Source organism: Chiloscyllium plagiosum, unplaced genomic scaffold, assembly GCF_037043375.1.
Source record: "Chiloscyllium plagiosum isolate Xiang-an unplaced genomic scaffold, Cpla_swu_hap1 HiC_scaffold_47, whole genome shotgun sequence".
NCBI classification, from domain to species: domain Eukaryota; kingdom Metazoa; phylum Chordata; class Chondrichthyes; order Orectolobiformes; family Hemiscylliidae; genus Chiloscyllium; species Chiloscyllium plagiosum.
The window spans coordinates 22,231,804-22,258,189 of NW_028270185.1; the positions used below are offsets into that span (position 1 = coordinate 22,231,804).

The following is a 26,386-nucleotide window of genomic DNA, read 5'->3' on the forward strand; positions in this document are numbered from 1 at the left end:
AATTAGCAAGACGTGGGAGTACTAATCACTGAAGACAGCAGATTAAAATGATGGTTAAGTAGACATAGGACACTTACTTTTATCAGTTGTCACACAGATTTTAAGATCAAGGAGGTTATGTTGGAACTGCACAAAATTTTGGTGAGACCACATTTGGAGTACTTTGTGCACCTCCTGTTGCCACACTGTAAGAGGATATATTTGCACTGGAGAGGCTGCATATTGTCTCAGTTGGATTGTTTTAGCTCAAAGATGTTGTACAGTTTCAGGTTGCTTTCTTTGGAGCAAAGAAGGTTGGGGAGGGAACTTGATTGAGGTGTGCATAGGGCTTTGTGGGGTGGCATGGTGGCTCAGATATTAGCACTGCTGCCTCACAGCACCAGGGACCTGGGTTCAATTCCTGCCTCGGGTGACTAGGTATGTGGAGTTTGCACATTCTCCCAGTGTCTGTGTGGGTTTCCTCTGGGTGCTTCGGTTTCCTCCCACAGTCAGTGTGCAGGTCAGGTGAATTGGCCATGGTAAATTGCCCATAGTGTCAGGTGCCTTAGTCAGAGGTAAATAGAGGGTAGGAGAATGGGTCTGGGTGGGTTACTCTTCGGAGGGTCGGTTACTCTTCGGAGGGTCGGTGTGGACTTGTTGGGCTGAAGGGTCTTTTTCCATACTGCAGGGATTCTAATCTTCTAATATTATGAAGGTCATGGACAGGATAGGTGGGAAGCTGTTGTTTACCTTTGTTGAACGGTCAATGCCAAGAGGGCATAACTTTTAAGGTGAAGGGCAGAAGTTTAGAGGGGATTTGAGCAAATTTTTTTTATCCAGGGGTTGGTGGGAATATGGAATGCACTGCCTGGAATGCCTGCAGGAAATCTTAACCTTGAAACCCACCCCTCTCCCATTTATCTCTCAACCACAAGCCTCATTCCTGATGAAGGGCTTATGCCCGAAACGTCGATTCCCCTGCTCCTCAGATGCTGCCTGACTCGCTGTGCTTTTCCAGCACCACACTCTCGACCCTAAATTTCATTTCCAACTGATCTGACCTTCTGACCAACCCATCTACATTTTCCTGTAATCTAAGACCTTCTTCCTCACTATAACCATCAGCCAACCTTGGTGCGACCCACAAGCTTCAGATCGCCCCACATTCTTATCTATTATATACATGTATCCATCATGAACAATAAGAGACCCAGCATGGATGCCAGTCATATGCAACTGCACACCAGGTGTCACACAAACAAATTTCAACCGTCATCCTCCATCTCCTACCATTAAGCCAATTTGGACCCATCTTGCCAAATTACCTTGGATTCTCCATACTTTGATCATCTTCATCAGTTTCCCATTTGGATCTTTGTCAAAGGCTTTGCTGAAATCCATATAAACTGCATGGACTGCACTACCTTCATCTAAACAGTCGGTCGCCTCCTCGACAAATTCAAAGATTTGTTAGGTGCGATCTTGTGACAAAGCCATGCTGACAGTCCCTGATCAAACTTAGTCAGTTGGAGATTAATTCTTTTCGTCAGGATTTTCAATAGTTTCCCGACCACGAATGTGAGAGTCACTTGTCTGTAATTCCCTGGCTTATCCCTAGCACCCTTCTTGAAAAGTGGAACCACATTAGCTGCCCTCCAGTCCTCTAGAACGTCCACTGTAATCAGAGACATATTGAAAATCTGGGTCAAAGCCAGATTTCATCCCTTCTTCACACACCAATCTGGGATATCACAGGAAGACTCAGGCAAGAGATCCCCAATGCTTCAGCTAGACAGCCAGATGCTGCCTTCACAAGTGAGCCAGCACATTCTGCGCTGAAAGCCTATTTGTCTTCTTTAACATGTTTTTTTCATAATTGTATAATTTCTTTGTCCAATTAAATAATGCATCATATCTAAATTGCTGCTGTTAAAATTCAAATTATCTGAAATTGCTTACAAATGACCAACTGCCTATTACATAATTGTGATCATAAACTCCTACAATCTAACACTAACTGCCCTTGATAAAATGTGAATTCCTTCTTGAATTGCTGATGTTACACCCACCCTGCTATTAGATGGGGAGTTCAGGATTTTAAACTATTGTCAATGAAGGAATGAAATGGTTTGGAAGAGAATTTGCAGGTTGCTGTGTTCGCATGCACAGGTGCTGCTGCTATAACTCGCTGTAACACGATTGATGAATTGACGTCACTTTTTCTAAAGCTTGAACTTTTAAAATAGGTGTTACAGGTTTTAAAATAGACTGTAATGCAACTACATTGGCAACACTTTAAGCACTGTTTCTAAAGCATGATTTTTCTATAATGTGGGGTCCACATGAAAGCAATTAACACCTTACAGAAGAACTGACTGTATCTGCTGTCCTTGTCCTTCTGGATTATTGTGGTTCTAAGTTTGTCAGGTATTCTTTAAGAAGCTTTGGTAATTTCTGTAGGGCATGCATTCCATCCATGGCTGTAGCAATTAGCTGACAGTGGGTTTCATCACTGAAAAACATCCATATTGAAGAATCACACATTTCTTCCATATGGCGGATATGGTACGGATATTCACCAAGGAAGAAAAGCTATGTCTAAGGATTTTTAAAATTCAATGTTTTTGAAAATACAGAAAAGTTAAATAATGCTGATCTGTGGGTTAATGTAAGGAGTACCTGAATGGCCAAACATGCTGGCTACACATTCCCCAGTGTAGAAGTCAAAGATGGAAATATTTTTGTCTGAACAACTAGTGGCTACAAATGTTCCAGAGGGATCCATCTGAACCTAGAAACCAAAGCAGACAAAAATATGTTGGGTACCTCAACTAAAGTTTGAAATACTCAAAAGAGAAATCCACCATGTTTATTTGTGTTGCCAAATTAATAATTCAAAGGCCACTAACGTAAAAGAATACAGACAATTTTTAAAATTACCAATTGAAGACCAAAAAATGTAATTGTTTTGAATGTCAACATTGTGTACCACAGAAGCCAATTACTTCCTCTACAAAGAGTATTTTTTAAAAAACATTTTTATAAAAAACTTTTTCAAATCTTTTACAAAAGCAATAATATTAAAAAAACAGAATACAAAAAGACAAAGGGCACTTTACTCAAATTTATTTGCATTCAAATTTGCTTCCATTACTGTAACAGTAAAGATGCCCCAGCTCAATCTTCCTTTTGTAAAAGCAAATACTTCTAATGATCGTCTAATGACAACTCATGTGGGTTGGGAGCTGTCAGATGATGCAGGAAAATAAACAGTACAAAATTTGCTCATAGATCAAGTAGACTGAACAATCTAGTCTGATTTCAGCAGATGGAAAGAATAATATGAAGCTATGAAAATGACACATCAAGACTGCAAACCAAATCTGAACAACCTTTATGGCTTTTGAAATATACCATTGGTGCTGTTTTCAAATTGTTTTGGGGGAGCTACTTAATGCTGCAAATATATGCATACTCTTAAATGGAATCCCATCATAATTTTTAAAAGATAAAATGACTGAACAATAACTGGCATTTAGATAGTGTCTTTAAGGTAACAAAAACTGCGCAAGGTGTTTCACAGGACTGTTATTAAAAATTGCCACTGAACCACAAAAAAGACCAGATGACTAAACATTTGGTCAAAGAGATAGGTTTCAAGGAGCAGCTGAAAGTTGGACACAGTGGGCTTTCCTTCCTTTATTGGTAGTGAGCAGGATGACCTCAGGCTGCAGTCTGATATTGATCAGCTGGTAAATTGGGCAGAGAAATGGCAGATGGAATTTAATCCTGATAAGCATGAGATGGCACATTTTGGGAGGTCTAATACGAAATGATATACACAATGAATGGTAGGCCCCCTTGGGAGTACTGAAGAACAGTACCTGTCCATAGATCCCTGAAAGTGTCAGCACAAATAGATAGGAGTGGTGAATATGGGTTGCTTGCCTTCATTAGCCAAGGCATAGAATACAGGAGCAGGGAAGGTTTTACTGCAATTTTCTAAAACATTGGTTAGGCCACAGTATTCTGTGTTCAGTTCTGTCTGCCACACTATTTGAAGGGTGTGATCATACTGGAGAGTGGAGGAGAGTTGCCAGGGATGAAAAGTCCAGTTATGAGGAGAGACTGAATAAGTTAGGTTTGTGTTCCTTGAAGCAGAGGAGACTAAGTTTGGGGATGGGTTGGGAGTAGGGTGTGGTGGTTTGAGTCTGATTGAGATATACAATATTTTAAGAGGCATATACAATGTAGATCATGAGAATCTTTCTCCCATGTCAGATGTGTCTAAGACCATATGGCATAGGTTTAAGGTAAAGGCTAGAGGGGATCTGCAGAATATTTTTTCAACCAGAGGGCGGTAGAAACATGGAACATGCTGGCTGAGAGGGTGGTGGAGGCAGATACTCTCACAGCATTTAAGATGTTACCTTGACGTTGTACAGTACATTGGTGAGACTTATTCTGGAGTACTGTCTCCAATTCTGGTCTTCCTGTTAGAGAAAGGGTATTAAGCAGCTGGAGAGAGATCAGAAGAGATTTGCCAGGGTGCTGCCAGGAATGCAGGATTTGAGATATAAAAGAGGGGCTGGGTAGGCTGGGAAGGCTGGGATTTTTTTCACTGCAGCGCAGGAGGTTGAGGATTGACCTTAAAAAGGTTTACAAAATAATTAAGGATATAGGTAAGGCAGGTGTCTTGTCCCTAGGGTGGGAGATTTCAAGACTAGGGGGTATATTTTTAAGATGAGAAGAGAAAGATTAAAAAAAGACATAAGGGGTAATTTTTGTTTTAAACACAGTTGTTGGTGTGTGGAATGAACTTCCAGAGGAAGTGCTGGATGCAGGTACAGTTATAACATTTAAAAGACATTTCGATAAGCATATGTTTGGAGGGATATTGACCAAGTGTAGACAGATGGGACTAGTTTATTGAATCAAAGGATCTGTTACCATGTTGTATTACTCTGTAAGCATCTAAACAACCAATTAAAATGCTAGGGCATAGTAGGCTGTGGACAAGTGCTACCCTCTATCAAAAACTTGCCTCTCGACTCCTTTAAACTTTCTCCCTTTTACCTTAAACCTGTTTCCTTTGCTAACTGATATTTCTATCCTGGGTAAAAGACTTGATTATCTATTCTATTCATGCCTCTCAGTTGTGTAAATTTCTATCAGGTTTCCTCTCAGCCTCTGATGTTCAAATGAAAACAAACCAAGTCTCTAAATCTCTCCTCATGGCTATTACCCTCTAAACCTGACAACATAATCTGGTAAATCTTTTCTGTACTCTCTCCAAAGCCTCCACGTCTTTCTAATTGTGTGACAACCATAACTGTACACATTATTCCAAATATGCCGAAGTAAAGCTGTATACAGCTGCAATATTACTTGCCAATGTTGAGACTATATGCACTGACCGATGAAGGCAAGTGTGACATATGTCTTCTTGACTACCTTATTCATTCATGTTGCCACTTTTAGGGAACTGTGGATCCCTCTAGTTGCTGATGCAACTAAGGGTTCTGCCATTTATCGTACACTTCCCTCCTGCATTAGATCTTCCAAAATGCAACACCTTGCATTTGTCCAGACTAAACTCCATCTGCCACTTTTTTTTGCTGAAGGCTCCAGCCTATCTATATCCTACTGTCTCCTCTGGCAATCCTTCCATCTGCAGCTCCCCAATCTGTGTTGTATCCAGACTTATAATCAAGCCTCCTCCAAATATTTTCTACATATTATAAACAACAGGGTCCCACCACTGATCACAGTTCTCCAGTAAGAAAACCACCCTTCTACCACTCGGTTTATGACTCAGCCAGTTTTTAAAAAATCCATTTTACCAGCTCACCATGGCTCCCATGTGAGTTCACCTTTTGCATCAGCGTGCCATGATGTACTTGTCAAAAGACTTGTGAAAGACCATACGGACAACACCTACCACCCTGCTCTCAATCATTTTTGGCACTTGCTCAAAAGCAGATATCAAATTTGAGAGAATCTACCTTCTCTGCACAAAGCCATGCTGTCTGTCACTAGGAAATTCATATTATTCCAAATGTGTGTGCGTGTTGAAAAGCATTAAGGTAGACAAGTTCCCAGAATGCAGGATACAGCAGGCAAGAAAATTGCTGGGGCCTTGAATGAAATCTTATAAGACGACACAGGAGAGATCCCATAGAACTGGACAATAGTCAACACAATAATAGTAACAAACAAGTCCGTATTTTCCAAATGTGAGTAAATTATAAGAATCTTCTCCCATAATTTCCCTACCACTGACATAAGGCTCCCCAGCCTGTAATTTCCCAGTTTATCGCGGTTACCTCCTTTATCAGAAGGAGCAATGTTGGCTATTCTGCAGTCCTTGAGGACTTCTCCTGTGCCTTCAAACAACACCCCAGCAATTTTCTCAACTGCATTTTTTGGCGTTCTAGATAGATCCTGGGGGCTTGTCTTAATATGTTTCAAAACACCCAACACCACCTCCTTTTTCACATCAACATGTCCTAGAATATCAACATACTCCTCAAGACTCACCATCCATCTTTGTGAATACCAATGTAAAGTATCGTTAAGGATAGTACCCACTTCCTCTGGTTCTGTGTAAAAATTGCCTTTGTCCTCGAGTGGACATACTCTTTTCCCAGCCTCCCTCTCTCTCCTTGTGTATAAAATACTTTGTGATTTTCCTTAGTCTTGATTTGCAAAGACTTCTTAAGGCCCTTTTTAGCCCTTCTAATTCCTTGTTTGAGTTCTTTCCTATCTGTGTATTCTTCAAGGGCTCGGTCTTCAATTTCTTAAACATTAAATAGGCTTCCTTTCTCTTTTTGACACAGCTCTCAATGTGTCATCCAAGGATACTAAATCTTGCCATCCTTCTCCTTCACTTTCACAGGAACATGCTAGTCATTAAGTCAAATCAAATGACCAACGGTAGTTTGTTCTCTGACTCATGTCTAGACCACCAAAGGGCCTGTTTCAATGCTGTATGACTCTCTATATAGCACAGAGTTTTGTCAGCTGAAGAGGTGGCTGCCAGTTAAAATGGGGAACTGGCTGAAGTTAGATGGCGTCAGGCCTGAAACGTGAAATTAGTTTTGCTCTTCATAGATATAACCTCATCTGAGCATTTCCAGCATTTTCAGTTACTTTAGAATTAGACAAGTGTAAATATACAGGAAACTAGCAAAGCTGGAGGAGATTAAAGATAGAAAGGGGAAAGATTTAGATGGATTTAAGTAGAGAGATAAACATTTTAAAGGTAAGTTCAAAGCACTGCTTATCCAGGAGCCAACATAAATCAGTGAGTACAGAAGTGATGAGTGAATGGAACTTGATATTGGATCATTGGTTGGCAAAAAAAATCTCAGGGACTATATTTAAATTTTTTATACATTAGGAACATTTATTATTGTTTATGAAAGGATTGGAAAAGTGGAATGTTGCACCTGTAAGATGTGGAAAGTCATGGACCCTACTAATGTCCTAGTTGACCACATATACAAGACAGGCTTCCAGCTGCAGAAATTTGAGCTTCACATTTACAGTCCAAATGGCAACTGGAGACTCTGCAGCATGCTCAAGAGGCTCAGAATTACAGAGACTGCAAGTTCAGAGAGACGGTCATACCACAGCTTAAGGGCCTGGGTGACTGTCAGGCAGTCCAAAAGAAATAAGCAGATGGAACAATCAACAAAATTGGTGACAAAATACTGGATCCCTTTATCCCAATCATTAATGTCAATTATAAATAGTTGAAGCACCAATACCGATAATTGATTTTTAAAAATCCCAGTTTCATTTCTTGTGAGCTAGCTATCTTTCTAATATATTATCCAACACCATGAAATCTTAGCATGGGTTATGTGGACCCTTATCAAGTATCTTGCAGAAGATTACACACACTACATCTGTTGGTTCCCTTTAATCTATCCTGCTTGTTACATCCTCAAAGAGCCCCAATAAAATTTGGCAAACATGTTTTCCTTTTCATAAAAGGAAGTTGACTCTGTCCAAATATACTACGGGTTGAAATGTCTTGCTACTTGCGTAATAATGAATTCCAGCATTTGCCAATGATATATTAAGTTGTGATCTATAGATTTCTACTTTCCTGTCTCCATTCTTTCTAGAACACAGGCTAGAAATTGGTGGATTAATTATTTGCAAATAATTTTTTTTGCTCATCTGATCCAATTTTGGTACCAGAACATTTTGGTCCTCTTTCTCTTGTCTCCAGGAAAGACTGGAGGGATTAAATCCTACCCCAACTCCTGGCTAAGTATAAAGCTACCTGTGCATCCCCTTACCACCTCACCAAATCCTGGACACCCTTCTTCTAAATTCAGTCAAAAACACTTGACGAGTGATCATCTTATCACTTTCCATTCAACACACCACTTAGCTTACTAACTTTGATAGTCTCATAAATGAGGCTCTGGATCTTTAAGCCTTGGAATACTTGTTACTGCTGTTCAAACAAAAACGCAAGTTTTGACCTTGAGCACTGACCCTGCACTGATCAGACCAATCAGACATCAAGGCCAGAAAAGTGGGGTTCCAGTGGAGGGCGAGTTAAAAAGAGTGAAGTGGTAATCCGACTGGGATTGCCTCTTCTCGGAAGATTTGACTCATGTTTAGAAACTATAGGTGCTGCATTTGTCCATATTTATTACTACATGATCGTTACATATTTGATTACACAAGTCTGCATAGGAATGTTTGATGCAAGTCACACTGCAATTCAGCCTTTGAACTTCAAACATCTTCAGAGTTTAGAGACAGGCCCTTTAGCCCAACTCATCCATGTCGACCAGGTTTCGTAAACTGTACTTGTCTCATTTTCCTGTATTTGGCCCACATCCCTCAATTTTTTTTTGAGTTCTTAAGTTTCTTGATCAGTAAGATTACAACTCATGCATCCAACATCTTTGTAGCCAATTCGAAGACCTTAGGATGCAGTAGTATAGATTTTTGTAAAGCATTATTATCCTCTGTAAAATTAGTGAAAACATGGGATTGAAAAAAAAGTTTTATTCCATATGTGAAGACTTGTAATCCTTACTTTGAGCAGGATCCCATCTTCACTCTGTGAACCTTTGAAACATTTCTTTTGTTTCCCACTGCCGATGGTAAAAACCCTGCAATGTCAACATAAAAAGTAGTTTAATTTTAGTAAAAGGAATCAGATAAAATACATTCTCTTCTTTCCTTTTCATTCCTTCATTTTGGACTACTGGGAATAATTTCATGGCCACTTATATGTAAGTAGTGTCAAGACAGAACTTCAAATAACAACACCTACCAATGTTATTTGCATTTCTAACTTCAAAGATTGACTGAATTCTGCCCGCCATTATTGCAGTAAAGAATTGAAGGATAAATATTGAGAATAGGAAGTCGGGTTCATCTTTCCACTGTTCTGAACGGAGTTCTGAAGAAGGGTTACTGGATCTAAAACATAACTGTTTTCTCTCCACAGATACTACCAGAGCTGCTGGGTTTTTTCAACTATTTTTCATTGCTTCTTTACTTTTTTGTTTTCAGCTTTCCCCTCCCCAGTCTTGTAGTCAGAATCCAATTCTACTATAACCCTAGCCAAGATCAGCAAAAAAGAATCATCACACCTTCGATCTTCCTCGTCTGCACAATTCAACTGTTAACTAATTAAATTCAAAAGGTAGATAAGCAAGAGTGAAGTAACATCCAATAGTCCTTAATACATTTTACATTTATACAGCACAATGTTCTGTCGTGAGTCAATCAAGTAATTCTGCTCACAAAATAACATTTTGCTACTAAAATCAGTGATACTTCACTTATCCATAATGTAATTAGAACAAACAGCAATTCCTCAGTTTCCATCCTTATAATCAGTCAAAAATTAGGGATGACGGGGTTGGAAAGATGTTGAGAGAAGAACCACCAAAGAAGGAAACAATGTTTGCTAACAGACAGAAAGTGATGTCAAACTAATCCTGGCAACCCTAGACTTGGCAGGTCACATGCTTATGTTTGCCATATGGAAAGCAGTGCACAGAAGAAAATTGCAGAATACCATACATGGACAAGATATAAACTACAGGCTCATTAATGATATACTTGTATTCTATATTAATAGAATGCACTGCACTTGTACATCCAGATCAGATCCCTCCTCACTCTAAATGGGATTAATATCCAAACTACTTTCCAAAATGAGCTATGGAAAAATTTATTTCTAGGTTAATTCACTCTTCACTTTGATTCTAATTTGAAAGTGGTTAGATGTCGTTAATACCATGTTTAAAAACCTCAGGATTTACGCTGAAATTATATAATACGAGAGGGTGATAAGAAACCAGGTGAATGCCAATATAGATCAGATACTAAATGTAACCTGCAGCTTTACATCTAATAAAGGGTAAGGCAGAGAATCTAATTGAACTCATGACTTTACGTCAGCAAGGGGATGGGGACTGGAAACTGAGCTCTGCCTTTCCGGTTTTTTATTAATTCATTTTGTGGGATGTGGGCATTGTTGGTTGGCAAGGATTTTTTGCCCATCACTAGTTGCCCTTGAGAAGGTGGTGGTGAGCTGCATTCTTGAACCACTGCAGTCCACCTGCTGTGGGTTGACCCACAATGCCATTAGGGAGGGAATTCCAGAATTTTGACTCAGCTACAGTGAAGGAACAGCGATATATTTCCATGTCAGGATTGTGAGTGACTCAGAGGTGAACCTGAAGGTGGGTGTGCTCCCATATATCTGCTACCCCTGTCCTTCTAGATGGAAGTGCTCATGGGGCTTAGAAGGTGTTGTCTGAAGATATGTGGTGAATTTCTGCAATGCATCTTGTAGGTAGTACACACTACTGCTACTGAGCATCGGTGGAGGGGGGAATTGATGCTTGTGCATGTAGTGACAACAGGCGGGCTGCTTGATCTTGGAGGGTGTCAAGCTTCTTGAGTGCTGTTGGGGTTGCATTCATCCAGGCAAAAATGGGGAGTATCCCAGCACACTTCTGACCTATAGATGATGGACAGGCTTTGAGGAGTCAGGAGGTGAGTTACTTGCTGCAGCATTCCTAGCCTCTGATCTGCTCTTGCAGCCATTGTGTTTATGTGGTGAGTCCCAAAGAATTTCTGGTTAATGTTAAAACCCAGGATGTCGATAGTGGGAGATTCAGTGATGGTAACACCACTGAATATCAAGGGTGGTGTTTAGATTGTCTCTTATTCATGATGGTCATAGCCTGGCATTTGTGGCAGGGTGGCACAGTGGTTAGCACTTCTGCCTCACAGCACCAGGGTCCCAGGTTCAATTTCAGCCTCGGGTGACTGTCTGTGTGGAGTTTGCACACATTCTTCCTGTGCCTGCGTGGGTTTCCTCTGTGTGCTCCGGTCTCCTCCCACAGTCCAAAGATATGCAGGTCAGGTGAACTGGCCATGCTAAATTGCCCACAGTGTTAGGTGCATTAGTCAGAGGGAAATGGGTCTGGGTGGGTTACTCTTCGGAGGGTTGGTATGGGCTAGCTGGGCCGAAGGGCCTGTTTCCACACTGTAGGGAATCTAATCTAATCTAATCTAATCTTATCTTGTGTGGCACGAATGTTACTTACCATTTGTCAGCCTAAGCCTGGATTTTGTCGACATCTTGCTGCACTTGGACACTGACTGATTCAGAATCTGAGGAGTCGTGAATGGTACTGAACATTGTACAGTCATCAGCAAAGATCCCTACTTCTGACCTTATGATGGAGGGAAGGTCACTGATGAAGCAGCTGACGATGGTTGGGCCGAGGACACTACCCTGAGGAATTCCTGCATGGATGTGCTGGAGTGGAGATGACTGACCTCCAATAACCACGACCATCTCCCTCTACATCAGGTATGACTCCAACCACTAGAGAGTTTGTCCCCTGATACTCATTGATGCCAGTTCTGCTAGGGCTCGTTGAAGCCACACTGTCAAATACAGCCTTGATGTCAAAGGCTGTCACTCTCACCTCTGGAATTTAGCTCTTTATCCATGTTTGAACCAAGATTGTAAGGAGGTTCAGAGCTGAGTGGCACTGGTGGAACACAAACAGGGCATTACTGAGCAAGTTACTGCTGAGCGGGTGCTGCTTGATAGCATTGTTCCATCAGCTTATTGATGATTGACAGTAGAGTGATGGGGCGGTAATTGGCCAGATTGGATTTGTCCTGCTTTTCATATACAGGACATATTTGGGCAGTTTTCAACATTGTCAGGTAGATAACAATGTTGTCACTGTACTGGAACATTTTGGCCAGGGGAGTGTATAGTTCTGGAGCACAAGTCTTCAGTATTATTGTTGGAATGTTGTCAGTTACAGATGGTATAGGGCAGGGTAAAACTGAAGGACAGATAAGTAGGTGGATAATGTTCTCAACACACTGGAACAGCAACATTTTCTTAAACTTTTCAAGACACTAAGTAAATTGACACTTGTGCTTTTATAGTCACCAGACATACTTCACCTAATCATTAACACTCAAAATACTAAATTAATTTTACTCTAGGTCATACAATTTGACTTGAGAAATGCTTGATGCATGACTGAATAACAAAAACAGAAGGGCTTCAATCTCAAAAACTAAGATTCTCACTTTGAAAGAGAGACCATGTATCCCTTCCCCACCAAAGGAAGAAAACATACCTAATATTTCTGTCCTGGCAGCCAATAGCTACATATTTCCGCATGATATCAATATCCATGTCGTATAATGATGTTTTTCCAACTACATGGTGAGTTCGTGTAAACTGAATTCCATCAACGGACTGCCAAAAGAAAATTTATATTGCCTGAAAGACAAGTTCAAGTACTAGGATCTCTCAAGACCATTGCTCTGTAAAGATTTGGATTACAAACCATTCCTGTAGATAAGAAAAATAATTACCCCCAGCAAAAAGTTTGTGGGAGAGAGGAACAGCATGTAAACAAACAAACATGAGACACAATAATTTTTCATTTATTAAAAAAAGACTTGCAGCTCTGTGCAACCATCAAGAGCAATACCAAAAATCAGTTTCGTGTGTGGAGATTAAGCTATTATCCAACAAATGAGTCATCTGTTTTTGCTGAAAGCAGAACCATTTCGTAAAAAGCCCTCAAAGTTTTCTACCAAGTATCCCACTATTAGCTGAATTAATATTTGATAGGACAGAATGAGTTTTAAATATCAGTTGCAAAAATTTAAAACAATCTGCAAGAGTGGTGGAACTTGGCGGTGTTGGGGGTATTAATCTTATCTTGGAGTATGTTATTTAAATGGAATGCTATGGGCACAGAGAGATCTGAGCATTTTCAACATGTAGCACAAGTAGTTACTATTCAGGGAAAGTAATCAAGTCAAATAGAATTTTAGCATTTATTGCAAGGTGGCTGGAATATAAATGCAGTTTAAGTCAGATTCAAAGAAAGTGCCACTGGACTTAAACAAAGAGCTTCTCTCTGCTGTTTAAAAACAAAATTCACTCTCAGAGGATGGGTGTTGCTGGCTGACCAGGATTGATCACCCATCCCTAACTGACCTTGTGAAGAGGGTACTGAGCTGCTTTGTTGAAGCATTGCAATCCATGTGCTGCAGGTAGAACCAGAGAACGTCCTTTGGAGGAAATTCCAGGATTTTGATCCAGTGGAATGAAGGGACAGCATCGTGTTTCCAAGTCAGAATAGTGAGTGGATTTGAGGGGAAGATGGTGGTGTTCTCATGTATCCATTGCCCTTGTCCTTCGAGACAGAAGTGGTCATAGGTTTGGAATTGGTGAATTTATGCAATGCACCTTGTGGATAACACACACTACAGCTACTGAGCTTTGGAGGAGGAATGGATGCTTCTGGAGTTAGTGGCAATCAAACGGGTTGCTGAGTCCTGGATGATGTCAAGCTTCCAGAGTTGTTGAAGCTGCACTTATTCAAGCAAGTGGGGAGTATTTCATCACATTCCTAACTTGTGTCTTGTAGGTGGTGAGCAGTTTTGAGGAGTCATGAAGTGAGTTACTCAGTGAAGGATTCCCAGCATCTGACCTACCCTTGTAGCCAATGTTTATATGGAGAATTCAGTTGAGTGTCTGGTCAATAGTAACTCCCAGGATGTTGACAGGAGGGGACTCCGTAATGGTAACACCATTAAATGTCAAGAGGCAGCGGTTAGACTGTCTCTTATTGGAGTTGTTGATTGCCCACCATTTGGATGGTATGACTGTTACTTGCCACTTGTCAGCCTAAGCATTGATATTGTCCCGATCTTATTGTACTCAAACACTAACTGCTTTGGTACCCGAAGAGTTATGAATGGAGCTAGTCAAGTTATTATGCAATCAGTGAACATACCAACTTCTTTGTGGGTGGGGGAGAGGAGAATTGAAGCAGCTGAAGACTGTTTGGTCTGTGACACTATCCTGATGATCTCCTGCAGAGATTTCCTGAAGCTGAAAATGACTGATCTCCAATAACCACACCATCTTCCTATATGCCTCCAATCACCAGAGTTTATCTTCTGAATCCCATTGATTCAAGTTTTGCAAGGGCATGTATTACTCAAACCTGTTAAGCATTTCAAGTATCCTGTTTCTATTTCAAATTTTGTTAAAACCGTGTGGTCTTTGGCAGGACCGAGGGTAGTACTGCTTACTGTTTTGGTCTCCTCGAGGGACATTTTTTGCATTAGAAACTTTTCACCAAACGTTCACTTGGTTGATTTCCTGGGTTACAGGTTTTGAGGAAAGGTTGATTAGGTTGGATTAACTTCAGAGGAACAAAAATGTGTTTTAACTGAAACAAGACTCTGAAGGTGTTTGGCAGCCTAAATACCATTCTGGAATCTCTTAAAGGAGGGCACATTTTAACACTAAGACAAAGAAGAATTTCTTCAAGAGTCAGGTATCTTTGAAGCTTTCTACTCAAAGATCACAGACACTGCTGTCCCTAGTTGCTTGCTATTTTGATTTACTATTGTCATGTGTACCTAGCGAAAAGTTGTTTTGCGTCCAGCACAGGCGATTGCATCATACAATGTGCATTAGGGTAATAGAACAGAGCGAGGAATAGAATGTTACAGCTGCAGAGAAGGTGCACAAAGAGTGAGGTCAAAATTAAATTTAAAACTTGAGGGGTCCATTCAGAAGTCTAATATCAGCGTGGAAGAAGCTGTTCTTGAAACTGTTGGTCTGTGTGTTTAAGCTTGTGTATCCTCTGTCTGACGGAAGGGGTTGGAAGAGATTATAACCAGTGTGGGTGGACTCTTTGATTATGTCGTCTGCTTTTGAGGCAGAAAGTATAGTTGGACTCAATGGATGGAAGGTTGGCTTGAGAGATGGACTGGGCTGTATTCACCACTCTGCAGTTTCTTGCATTACTGGGCAGAGCAGCTGCCATTCCAAGTTGTGATGCATCTGGATAGAATGTTTTCTATGGTGCATCTGTAAAAATTGGTAAGAGTTTTTACGGATATGCCAAATTTCCTTAGTCTCTTCAGGAAGTAGAGGTGTTGTTGTGCTTTCTTGACCATCACATCAATGTGGGTGGACCAGTACAGGTTGATGGTGACCGTCACTCTGAGGGACACTCTCAACCATCTCCATCTCAGCTCCACTGACATAGCTAAGTGTGTGCCTTCCACCTTGTTTACTGAAGTCAATGACCAGCTCTATCGCTTTGCTGACGTTAAGGGAGAGATTGGTATTTTCACACCAAGCACTCTCTCTTTCCTGTGTTCTGTATTTAAATAAACCACCTTGCTCTCATTTCTGTTCTTGGCCTGCCAATGAAGCCCAATGCAAGCTGGACGAACAATACCTCATCTTCCACTTAGGAACGTTACAGCCTCTAGGATTCGATATAGAGTTCCACAACTTCAGAGTATGACATCTGTCCTTTGTTTTTGTTATATTCCTGGCAGCATCTTATTGGCTTTGTTTTCACACCTAACAATTACACTTATATTACATATCAATCTCTGCTTTACTACTATTAATACTGACTTGGTCTTTATCAAGAGTGTGGTACTGGAAAAGCACAGCAGGTCAGGCAGCATTCGAGGAGCAGGAGAATCTATGGTTCCGGCATAAGCACTTCATCAGATTCGGTCTTTGCTCTGGGAACCCTCAATCTTGCTTCTCCACCTGAGAAAATTGTGGTTTTTTTCTGCTGTTGGCTAGGTCCTTTCAGTTCCAAAGAACAGTTAAACTGGACTTGAAACATGAATTCTGTTTGTCTCCACAGATGCTGCCAGACTGGAGTTTCTCCAACAGATCGTTATTTCAGATTTTTAGCATCCACATAATTTGCTTTCATTTAAAATAGATTGAGGATCAGACAGGAAATTGCCTCAGCTCCAAAGATCAGATCAGGATCGATCTTACTGAGCGGTGGTGTAGCTTCAGAGCCCACGTGTGGTACTGTATTCTCTTGCTCTTATTTATGTTGTGGCAAAAGGAGCAACCATGATGAGGAATATTATTTTCAGAATACTGATCATATGTAAGGAGGGAGATTCAAATAGTCTTTTAAAGTGAATTGGATAATTATACAAAGAGAACATATTTGCAAGACTGTGGGACAAAAATGGGACCAGATAGGTTGTTCTTGAAGACAGGCAGCAAGGATACAAGCCAAATGGTTTCTTTTGAGCTGTAACCATTCTATACTTTCAGAGCTACACTGGCAGAGAACTAGAAAAGTTCATTTGTACGTGAAATCAAGGTTAGGAGAAGAGAAGAGGTTGAAAACAAAAAAGGGTGAAAATATAGTGGGTTAAGCAACATATTTCTCAGTAACACTCAACATAATGAATTTTCCAACTCAGGCCAGATTCTGAATAAAATAAAAAAAATCAAATGGACTTTACTCAGGATAATACCACAATGTAACCATTTGTGGAATTTCAACCAGGTAAATTAATTCAGTAATGGGGTCATTACACTGAATGTAAATGATGTTTCAGGCTACCTTGAGAGGAGGTAAGTTGCCATAAAAATAAAAAAGCAAATAGATAGGAAGTTTAAGTGAAGCAACACAAAAATGCTGGGACTTAAAGTGAGGGTTTTACCTTTTGTGCCGTACGGAAATAGATACTTTTATCAACACCACAGCTAACCATTTTGACATTATCGTTTGCTAAAAAAAAGGGAGAATAAAAGGAGTAATTCAGATTAAAGATGTTAAATTCCAAACCCATTGTTCCCTCCGTGACTACCTGGTCAGGTCCACGCCCCCCTACGACACACCCTCCCATCCTGGCACTTTCCCCTGCCACCGCAGGAACTGTAAAACCTGTGCCCACACCTCCTCCCTCACCTCCATCCAAGGCCCTAAAGGAGCCTTCCACATCCATCAAAGTTTTACCTGCACATCCACTAATATCATTTATTGTATCCGTTGCTCCCGATGCGGTCTCCTCTACATTGGGGAGACTGGGCGCCTCCTAGCAGAGCGCTTTAGGGAACATCTCCGAGACAACCGCACCAATCAACCAAATCGCCCCGTGGCTCAACATTTCAACTCCCCCTCCCACTCTGCCGAGGATATGGAGGTGCTGGGCCTCCTCCACCGCCGTTCCCTCACCACCAGACGCATGGAAGAAGAACGCCTCATCTTCCGCCTCGGAACACTTCAACCCCAGGGCATCAATGTGGATTTCAACAGCTTCCTCATTTCCCCTTCCCCCACCTCATCCTAGTTTCTAACCTCCAGCAACACGATCCCCTGACTTGTCCGACCTGCCAGCTCCTTTTCCACCTATACACTCCACCCTCTCCTCCCTGACCTATCACCTTCATCTCCTTCCCCACTGACCTATTGTACTCTATGCTACTCTATCCCCACCCCCACCCTCCTCTAGCTTATCTCTCCACGCTTCAGGCTCTCTGCCTTTATTCCTGATGAAGGGCTTTTGCCCGAAACGTCGATTTTGCCTGTCCTCGGATGCTGCCTGAATTGCTGTGCTCTTCCAGCACCACTGATCCAGAATCTGGTTTCCAGCATCTGCAGTCATTGTTTTTACCATAACTGGAAACAATGCTCAATTGAGAGAGATTAGGAGAACATGGTAACACCCCAAAGAGTTTCTTTATGAATCAATAAAATCCACATAATGTAATATACATTACATACAAAAACAATTGTAGCTGCTTTATCTATCTTCAAATAATAGTTCAGAAGGTATTTTAAAACTCTTACTCCAACAAATATCCGAAGTGACACACAGCATCAAAAAACAAACTAAAACATATTCTGTTGTCTCAATGTGTTTTTGCAATCATCCCAGTTAATCGATTAGAATTTCTGCTGTATTCGCCCACAAACTTGGCTACTTTTGCATCATTATCTAGGACTCATGGCATTTTTCCTTCAATGATCTTTTGCAGCTACAAGTGTTCAAAGTAGGCAATCCAGGCCCTAGATGATTAGTACAGCAATTGTAGATGACTCTCAATATCATGTCAAATTTTTGTAGGTACAAACAAGTCAGCAAACTTTGTTTTAACTGGCACCTGATGAATCTGGCTCTCGATAAAATTGACAAAAAACATGCACCTCAAATACTGCACATAATTATTCAGTCCAATTATACCACCTTTCTAATGTATTTACCTCAATGTAAATATACTTCTTGTTCAATTAGGTTGCCACATGAAATATCAACAACTGATTCAACTTCTCAAATACTGTGATTTACCACAATGTCCGAGCAATCAGTTGAGGACGCGAGAGAAGTTTCTCGGCTGCCAAGTTTTATTTGAAACAAAGTTGTATTATTATTTAAGCGATTTATGCTGTAAATAAAGTGATATTCATACCTCTTGCATTAAGTTCCTATTACTTAGTATGTGATTTACATTTATCATGTGGACTTAGAACACAAAACCATACAGCAATGGTATGGACCCTTCGGCCCATGCTGTTGCACCAAACATGATGCCAAATTAAACTAGTCCCTTCTGTCTGCCCTCGGTCCACTTTCCTCCACTCCTTGCATATTCATGTGCTTACCTAAAAGTCCTGTAAATGCCCCTATCATATCTGCCTCCAACACCAACTCTGGTGCACATTCCAGACTCCACCATCCTCTGCTTAGGGAATTTACCCCTCACACCTCCTTCAAATTTTCCTGCTCACCTTAAATGTATGCCCTCCTCATTTTAGACATTTCAACATTGGAGACAAAGAATCTGACTGTCAACCCTATCTATGTACATTGTAATTTTATAGACTTCAATCAAGTCTCCCTTCAGCCTCTGCCACTCCAGAGAAACAACCCTCTAATCCAGGCAGCATCCTGGTAAACCTCTTCTGCACCCTCTCCAAAGATTCCACATCCTTCCTGTAAAGTGGGGACCAGAACTGAATGCAATTCTCCAAGTGAGCCCTAACCAAAGTCTTATAAAGCTACAAGATGTCACCCTGACTTTTATACTCAATTCCCCGACCAATAAAGGCAAGCATGCCATATGCTTTCTTTACCATCTTATGTACTTCTGTGGTTAATTTCAGGGAGCTATGGACATGAATTTCAAGATCCTTCTGTACATCAATGCTGCTCAGGGCCATGCAATTAGCTGTATACTTTTCCTTAACATTTGATTTCCCCAAGTGCAACACCTCGGATTAAACTCCATTTGCCATTTCTCTGCCCATATCTGCAATTGATCTATATCCCACCATATCATTTGACAACTTTCTACACTATCCACTTCTTGATTATCCAGATTATTTGATCAACTGGCACATACCTGGTCTCATCGATGTTAGTTAATAAAAAGTTTGCTGTGCATTATTTCTACTGATACTTACTACTAAAATGTTTCTGCAAACAACAGTAGAGCTTTTCTTGCTCTTAGCAATAGTCTTCCACAATTTAGAGCAAGGCATTCTCCTGAAAGTTTGTTAAACATGGAGTTATAAACTATGGAATCCTATCAGGATGCCAATTCAGCAACTTTAGCTGCAAATAATATTAATATACAAGCCGCAAGTAGGCATTACAATTACTGCCAGTGTTCCAAACCCTTGGAAAAAGTCTAGTTCAAGTGACAACCACTGGTAAGATAACACAGGAGTATGCATACCTCAGGTAGGAAGAGCATTAGCAGCTGAAATGACGATTCAATACTTTTCTTAATTCACACCCTTAGCAATATAGGGTTTCTGAACTTTTGTCTTGAAACTCCATCTCATTATTTCACCAATTTCAGTTGGATATCCCTCAACTGCAATCTTTTTGCACCAAAACTAAATTTCATTTCAAAGATCATTTTAGTTAAGGTGTTGTGTATAAAGTAACATTGCAAAGTTACTTTAGAATTTAAGTTCAATATATTTTAGTAGTCAGTTACTTTGGGATAATTATTTTAGCTCTAAACACATACCTGCAAATTTCACAGCAGTAATAGATGAGGAATGATCATCCAGCGTCTGCACCAGGCTGTATTGCTTGTCCACATTCAGTATATGAATCAAGCGGTCTCTACTTGCTGTCGCCAATAGATTCATTCCTAAATAAAGTATTGCATATTAAACACACTGAACACCTGGTCAATGCCTGAAGAGATTAAAACAAGTACTTGGACTTTATTGAGTAAATTGTCCCAAGATAAAAAAAAGGAAATTAATTTGAATTATTCAGTAACCTGCATGTAATCGAGACAAATGTATTAAAACTTTGGTAAATTTCACAGCACAGAATTAGAATCACTACACTCTTTTAGCCTCTCAGTTCTCAGTGTTGGCTGGGAGATGGGGAACGTCAACACCAGGCAAAACTGTTAAACTTCATCAAGTTTATCATACCTGCATTTAGCAGAACATTCAAATAACAGTTTGAAGTGCGAATGACTATTTCAACATAACGTTTATTAAAGCAATTAGACATGGACAAAGACTTCCAATGGACAAGGGAAAAAAAATCAGAACAGTTATGTGGTCAACTATTCTAACCGAGCAACATATAACTTATAGTGCTATGCACCTGACCAGATCACTTCAAAATATTCAGAAGATAGTCTAGACTGAGGGCACTGCTGAGAAGGATTCTGGGAGGAATCATTTTCATCACTGCCCAGAAGCGAATAAAAGGAAGGCAAGTTATAGTGGAGCATCCATTGTAAGACAAGCAGCTTTGTGGTTGAAGTTTTGATGAAGGTTTAAGTGTATCCTAAAGTGAATACCAGGCCTCAGTGAAGAGGACAAGCAGCAGTGAGATAAGGCAGTTAGAGGAAGAGGTAACTATGGCAGCTGCTGAAGGCACACAGGTAAAGTCAAAGGAAGTTTTACTGTGAAGTGACAGGCAGCAGGTGAGCAAGTGACTGGTGAGTAGTTTCTCATCTCTTATTTTCTCTTCTCTTTTCTACCGATGATAACTTAAGGGTTAAGTCATGGCAGGAGACCAGTGTCATGCTCCTCCTGTGTGATGTCCCTGACTCTTTCATGTGCAGGAAGTGTGTCCAGCTGCACACTTTCGGACGGCTTGACAACTCTGGAGCTGTGGGTGGCTTCAATATGGAACATCCACAAGTTTGAGGGAATCACGGATAGCATGTTCAGCAGGTTAGTCACACCGCAAATAAAAATGACTGTGGAAGATAGGGAATGTGTGAGCAACAGACAGAGGAAGAGTCGGAAGGCAGTGCAGGAGTCCCCTGCAATCTTTTTTCTCCAAAACAGATGGACATTTTGGATACTGTTGGGGAGATGGCTCACCGGGGAAGGAGGCAGCAGCCAGGTTCATGGCACTGTGGCTGGGTCTGCTGCATAGGAGGGCAGAAAAAAAAAAGGGTGGCACAGCTATAGTGATAGGGTATTAAATTGTAAGGGGAATAGATAGGCATTTCTGCAGCTGCAAACAAGAGTCTAAAATGATGTGCTGCCTCCCTATTTCAAGGGAGTCCCAGAGTGGCTGCAGGACATTCCGGGAAGGGGTCGGACAGACTACTGTCGTGGTGCATATGGGCACCAATGATATTAGGTTAAAAAAAAAACAGGGTACGGTCTGACCAGCTGAATTTAGGGAGCTAGGAGTTAAAAACTAGGACCTCAAAATGTAGTAATCTCAGGATTGCTACCAGTGTCATGTGCTAGCCAAAGTAGGTACATAGACAAGCAGGAGGCAAGAAGAACATGGTAAGCCAGGCAGCATCAGGAGATGGAGAAGTCAACATTTCAGGTATAACCCTTCTTAAGTTTTGTGTCTCTGGCTAGGGTAGATATGGCAGGATGGCAGAGACAAAGATGTAGCTTGAAGGCTGGTGCAAGAGGGAGGGATTCAAATTTTTGAGTCATTGGAATTAGATGGTCTACACCTGGGCAGCACTGGAACCAATGTCGTAGGGGAGTATTTGTTGATGTTGCTGGGGAGGGTTTAAACTGATATGGCAGGGGGATGAGAACCAAGTCAGAGGGAAGTAAAGTGGGGACAGAAACAAAGGCCAGGAAGGGGAAAAGTGAAAGTTGAAGGCAGAGAAACCAAAGACAAAAATCAAAAAGGGTCACGTTTCACAATGATTCTAAAACATCAATAAATGTCAAAAAACTTAGCTTGGAGGATCTGTCTCTGAAATGAGAGGAACATTTGTAATAAGGTGTATGAATCAACTGCACAAACAGTTATTAATGGATATAATGTAATTGGGATCACAGAAGCCCTTCAGGGTGACCAAAGATGGGAACTTAATATTCAATTTTCAGGAAAGACAGACAGAAAGGAAGGAAAGGGAAATGCAGTAGCAGGAGGTTAACACAATACTAAGGGAGGTCAATGTAGAATCAGTATGGGTAGAGCTGCGGAACACCAACGGGGAAAAGGTGTTAGTGGAAATTGTGTACAGATTATGAAACAGTAGCTGTGATGCTGGGACTGTATCAACTGGAAATTAGAAATACACGTAGTAAGGGTACAGCTGTTATTATGGGTGACTTCAATCTACATATAGATTGGACTAACCAAACTGGTAGCAATGCATTGGAAGAGGATTTCCTGGAATGTATGAGGAACAGTTTCCTCGACCAATATGTTGAAGAACCAACTGGACAGCAAGCCATCCTACCCTGGGGAATGGGTAACGAAAGAGAATTAATTAACAACATGGTGGTTTGAAATCCTTTGGGGAAAAAAGTGACCATAATATGGTAGAACTCTTCATTAAGATGGAGTGTGACACAATTAAATCTGAAACTAGGGTCATAAACTTAAAGAAGGCTAACTTTGATGGTATGAAGCATGCATTAGCTAGATAAACTTGCCAAGGATACTTAAGAGGTTAACGGTGGATAGGCAATGGTAGACGTTTAAAGAACACATGGAGGAACTTCAACAACTATACATCCCTGTCTGGCATAAGAGTAAAGCAGGGAAGGTGGCTCAACCATGACTAAATAGTGAAATTGGGAACAATATTAAAGCCAAAAAAGAGGCATATAAATTGGCCAGAAAAAGCAGCAAACCAGAGGACTTGGAGATATTTAAAATTCGGCACAGGGAGTACAAAGGGTTTAATTTGGAAAGGGAAAATAGAATATGACAGTAAGTTTGCAGAAAACAAACATTGAATGCGAAATCTTCTAAAGATATGTGAAGAGAAAGAGACTGGTGGAGACAAATGTAGGTTCCTTGAAGTTCGAATCAAGTGAATTCATAATGGACAACAAAAAGATGGCAGACCAGCTAACACTAAGGAGGACACAAATAATCTTTAGGAAATGCTAGGGGACAGAGGGTCAAGTTCTAACTTATCCCTCCATTTAGATCAACAGAGTAATACTCCCAAATGTGGAACACCTCCCCTTCTTGGGCAGCCACCTCTCATTTAAGGTTGACATCGATTTAGAGGTTGAACAAGGCATCCAATCAGTGTGTGCTGCCTTCAGGTGTCCAAGGGTGAGAGTATTCGATGACTGCAACATCCACGCTGATGCTAAGATCAAAACATATAAGGCCATCTTTCCAACTCTTCTACATGGCTCCCCCCCCCCCACCAAAGCCAAGAAAAGTAGCAATTTGGTTGACATGGGTTCTCTATAACAGCTTGGAGAATAGGCATACTAACATCAGCATCCTTGAAGGAACCAATAGCATCAGCATCAAGGCCATGATAATCTGAAACCAACTCTGCCATGTGCAAAGGATGTCCAAGTTCTGACTACCAAAATAAATTGTCTTTGCTCAACTCAAGGAAGCACTCAAACAAGATGACCACTATGGAAGTTTTCAAAGACACTCTGAAGACTTACTTCAAGAAGTGCAATATCAACGCCTGGGAGATTCTCGCTCAGACAAAAAAATCAACTTTGAGTATAGGAACCTCCTATATGAAGGGACACAATTCTTTGAAAACACTCACTGGCAAGAGAAATTGGAGAAAAGGAGCCCGAGAAAGCAATGTCAGCAAGTGAGATCAAGGACCAATTCTACCTCCCAGAAATACCTGCCAAATGTCTGGTCAGAGTGCAGATATAGGGTTGGGTTCATCAGCTACATGCAAGGACCCAGAGAACCATGACTGGTGACAAGGTATCTTACTCATTAGTGAGTGATTGCCAAAGGTGGTGGAGCGTATGAATGTTTGTGGATGTGCTGCCAAATCAAGTAGGATGCTTTGAGGGATGGTGTTAAAACCTCGAGTATTGCTGGAGCTACATTCATCCAGGCTAGTGGAAAATTGGGAGGTTTGTTACTTGTTGAAAGATTCCTAGCCTCTGACCTGCTGTTGTAGACAGAATATTTACATGGGTCATCCAGTTCAGCTTCCAACCCAAGAAGTTGGAATTCAGTGATGATAATGTTATTGAATGTGAAAGGGTGATGGCTGGATTATCTCTTGTTGGAGATGGTCATTGCCCGGGTCATTCATGGCAAAAATGTTACTTGAGCTACTTGTCAGTCCAAGCTGGAATATTACCCACTATTAGATACTACCCTGAAAAACTCCTGCTAATATGCCCTGCAGCTGAGATGACAGACCAACAACCATGTACCTTTATACCAGGTATTATTTCAAAGAGTGGAGAGGCTGCTCAGAGATCCATTGACAGTTTCTCCAATCTGTCCACATAACTCAAGTTCCTAGTCCCTGGCACCATTCTCAGAATGGTTTCTCTTTACATTCTTCTCAGGTAGTGTGTTCAGAAATGGACACAGGCCTTTTGTTGAGGTGAACCACATTTTAACATAAAAAGAAGCTCAAGTAATCAAAAAACTACCACAGTAAATAACGGCATATAATTCTGGTCAGCCTACTTTAGAAGAATGCTACAAAATTGGAGAGGGTGCAAAAAAATTTACATGGATGTTAGAGAGACTGAAAGGATTGAGTTATATGATGACACTGAATAGGCTGGGACTTTTACCTTGGAGCATAGGAGGTCGAGGGGTGTCCTTATAGAGATTTATAAAATCATGAGGGGCACAGACAAAGAACAAAGAAAATTTACAGCCCAGGAACAGACCCTTCAGCCCTCCAAGCCTGAGCTGATCCAAATCTACTGTTAAACCTATTGCCCAATTCCTAAGCATCTGTATCCCTCTGCTCCCCACCCACTCATACATCTGTCCAGACTCATCTTGAATTAATCTACCATGCCTGCCTCTACTACCTCTGCTGGCAACACGTTCCAGACGCCCACCACCTTCTGTGTAAAGTACTTGCCGCGTGTATCTCCCTTAAACTTTCAACCTCTCAATTTGAAAGCGTGACCTCTTGTTATTGAATCCTTCACCGTGGGAAAAAGCTCATCTCTATCCACCCTGTCTATACCCTTCATGATTTTGTAAACCTCAATCAGGTCCACCCTCAATCTCCTTTTTTCTAATGAAAACAAACCTAACCTACTCAACCTCTCTGTATTGCTAGCACCTTCCACACCATGCAACATACTAGTAAACCTTCTCTGCACCCTCTCCAAAGCGTCCACATCCTTTTGGTAATGTGGCGACCAGAACTGTACACAGTATTCTAAATGCAGCCGAACCAATATCTTGTACAATTTTAACATGACCTGCCAGCTCTTATTCAATACCCTGTCTAATGAAGGCAAGCATACCATATGCCTTCTTGACCACTCTATCCACCTGTGCAGCAACCTTCAGGGTACAATGGACCTGAACTCCCAGATCTCTCTGATCAACTTTTCCCAAGGCTCTTCCTTTTACAGTATAGTTCATTCTAGAGTTAGACTTGCCTAAATCCATCACCTTACATTTGTCTGGATTGAACTCCATCTGCCACTTCTCCGCCCAATTCTCCAGTCTACATTCTCCTGTATTCTTTGACGGTCCCTTATGCTTTCTCCTACTCCACCAATCTTCATGTCATCTGCAAACTTGCTGATCATACCAACAGTGCCCTCTTCCAGATCATTTATGTATATCACAAACAACAGTGGCCCCAGCACTGATCCCTGTGGAA

General features: G+C 41.0%; 1 protein-coding gene across 2 annotated transcripts in view; it reads right to left on the minus strand.

The window, feature by feature from the left end:
- Positions 1-26,386, minus strand: part of LOC122542905 (WD repeat-containing protein 62-like) — a 179,101-nt gene that overhangs the window by 86,474 nt on the left and 66,241 nt on the right. For both annotated transcript variants that reach the window (XM_043681047.2, XM_043681046.2), the window contains exons 13-17: positions 20,357-20,482; positions 17,038-17,105; positions 12,645-12,766; positions 9,047-9,122; positions 2,659-2,770 (exon numbers count right to left, since the gene is read on the minus strand). In XM_043681047.2, coding sequence (XP_043536982.2) covers positions 2,659-2,770; positions 9,047-9,122; positions 12,645-12,766; positions 17,038-17,105; positions 20,357-20,482 — 504 coding nt within the window. The remainder of the gene's footprint in view (positions 1-2,658; positions 2,771-9,046; positions 9,123-12,644; positions 12,767-17,037; positions 17,106-20,356; positions 20,483-26,386) is intronic.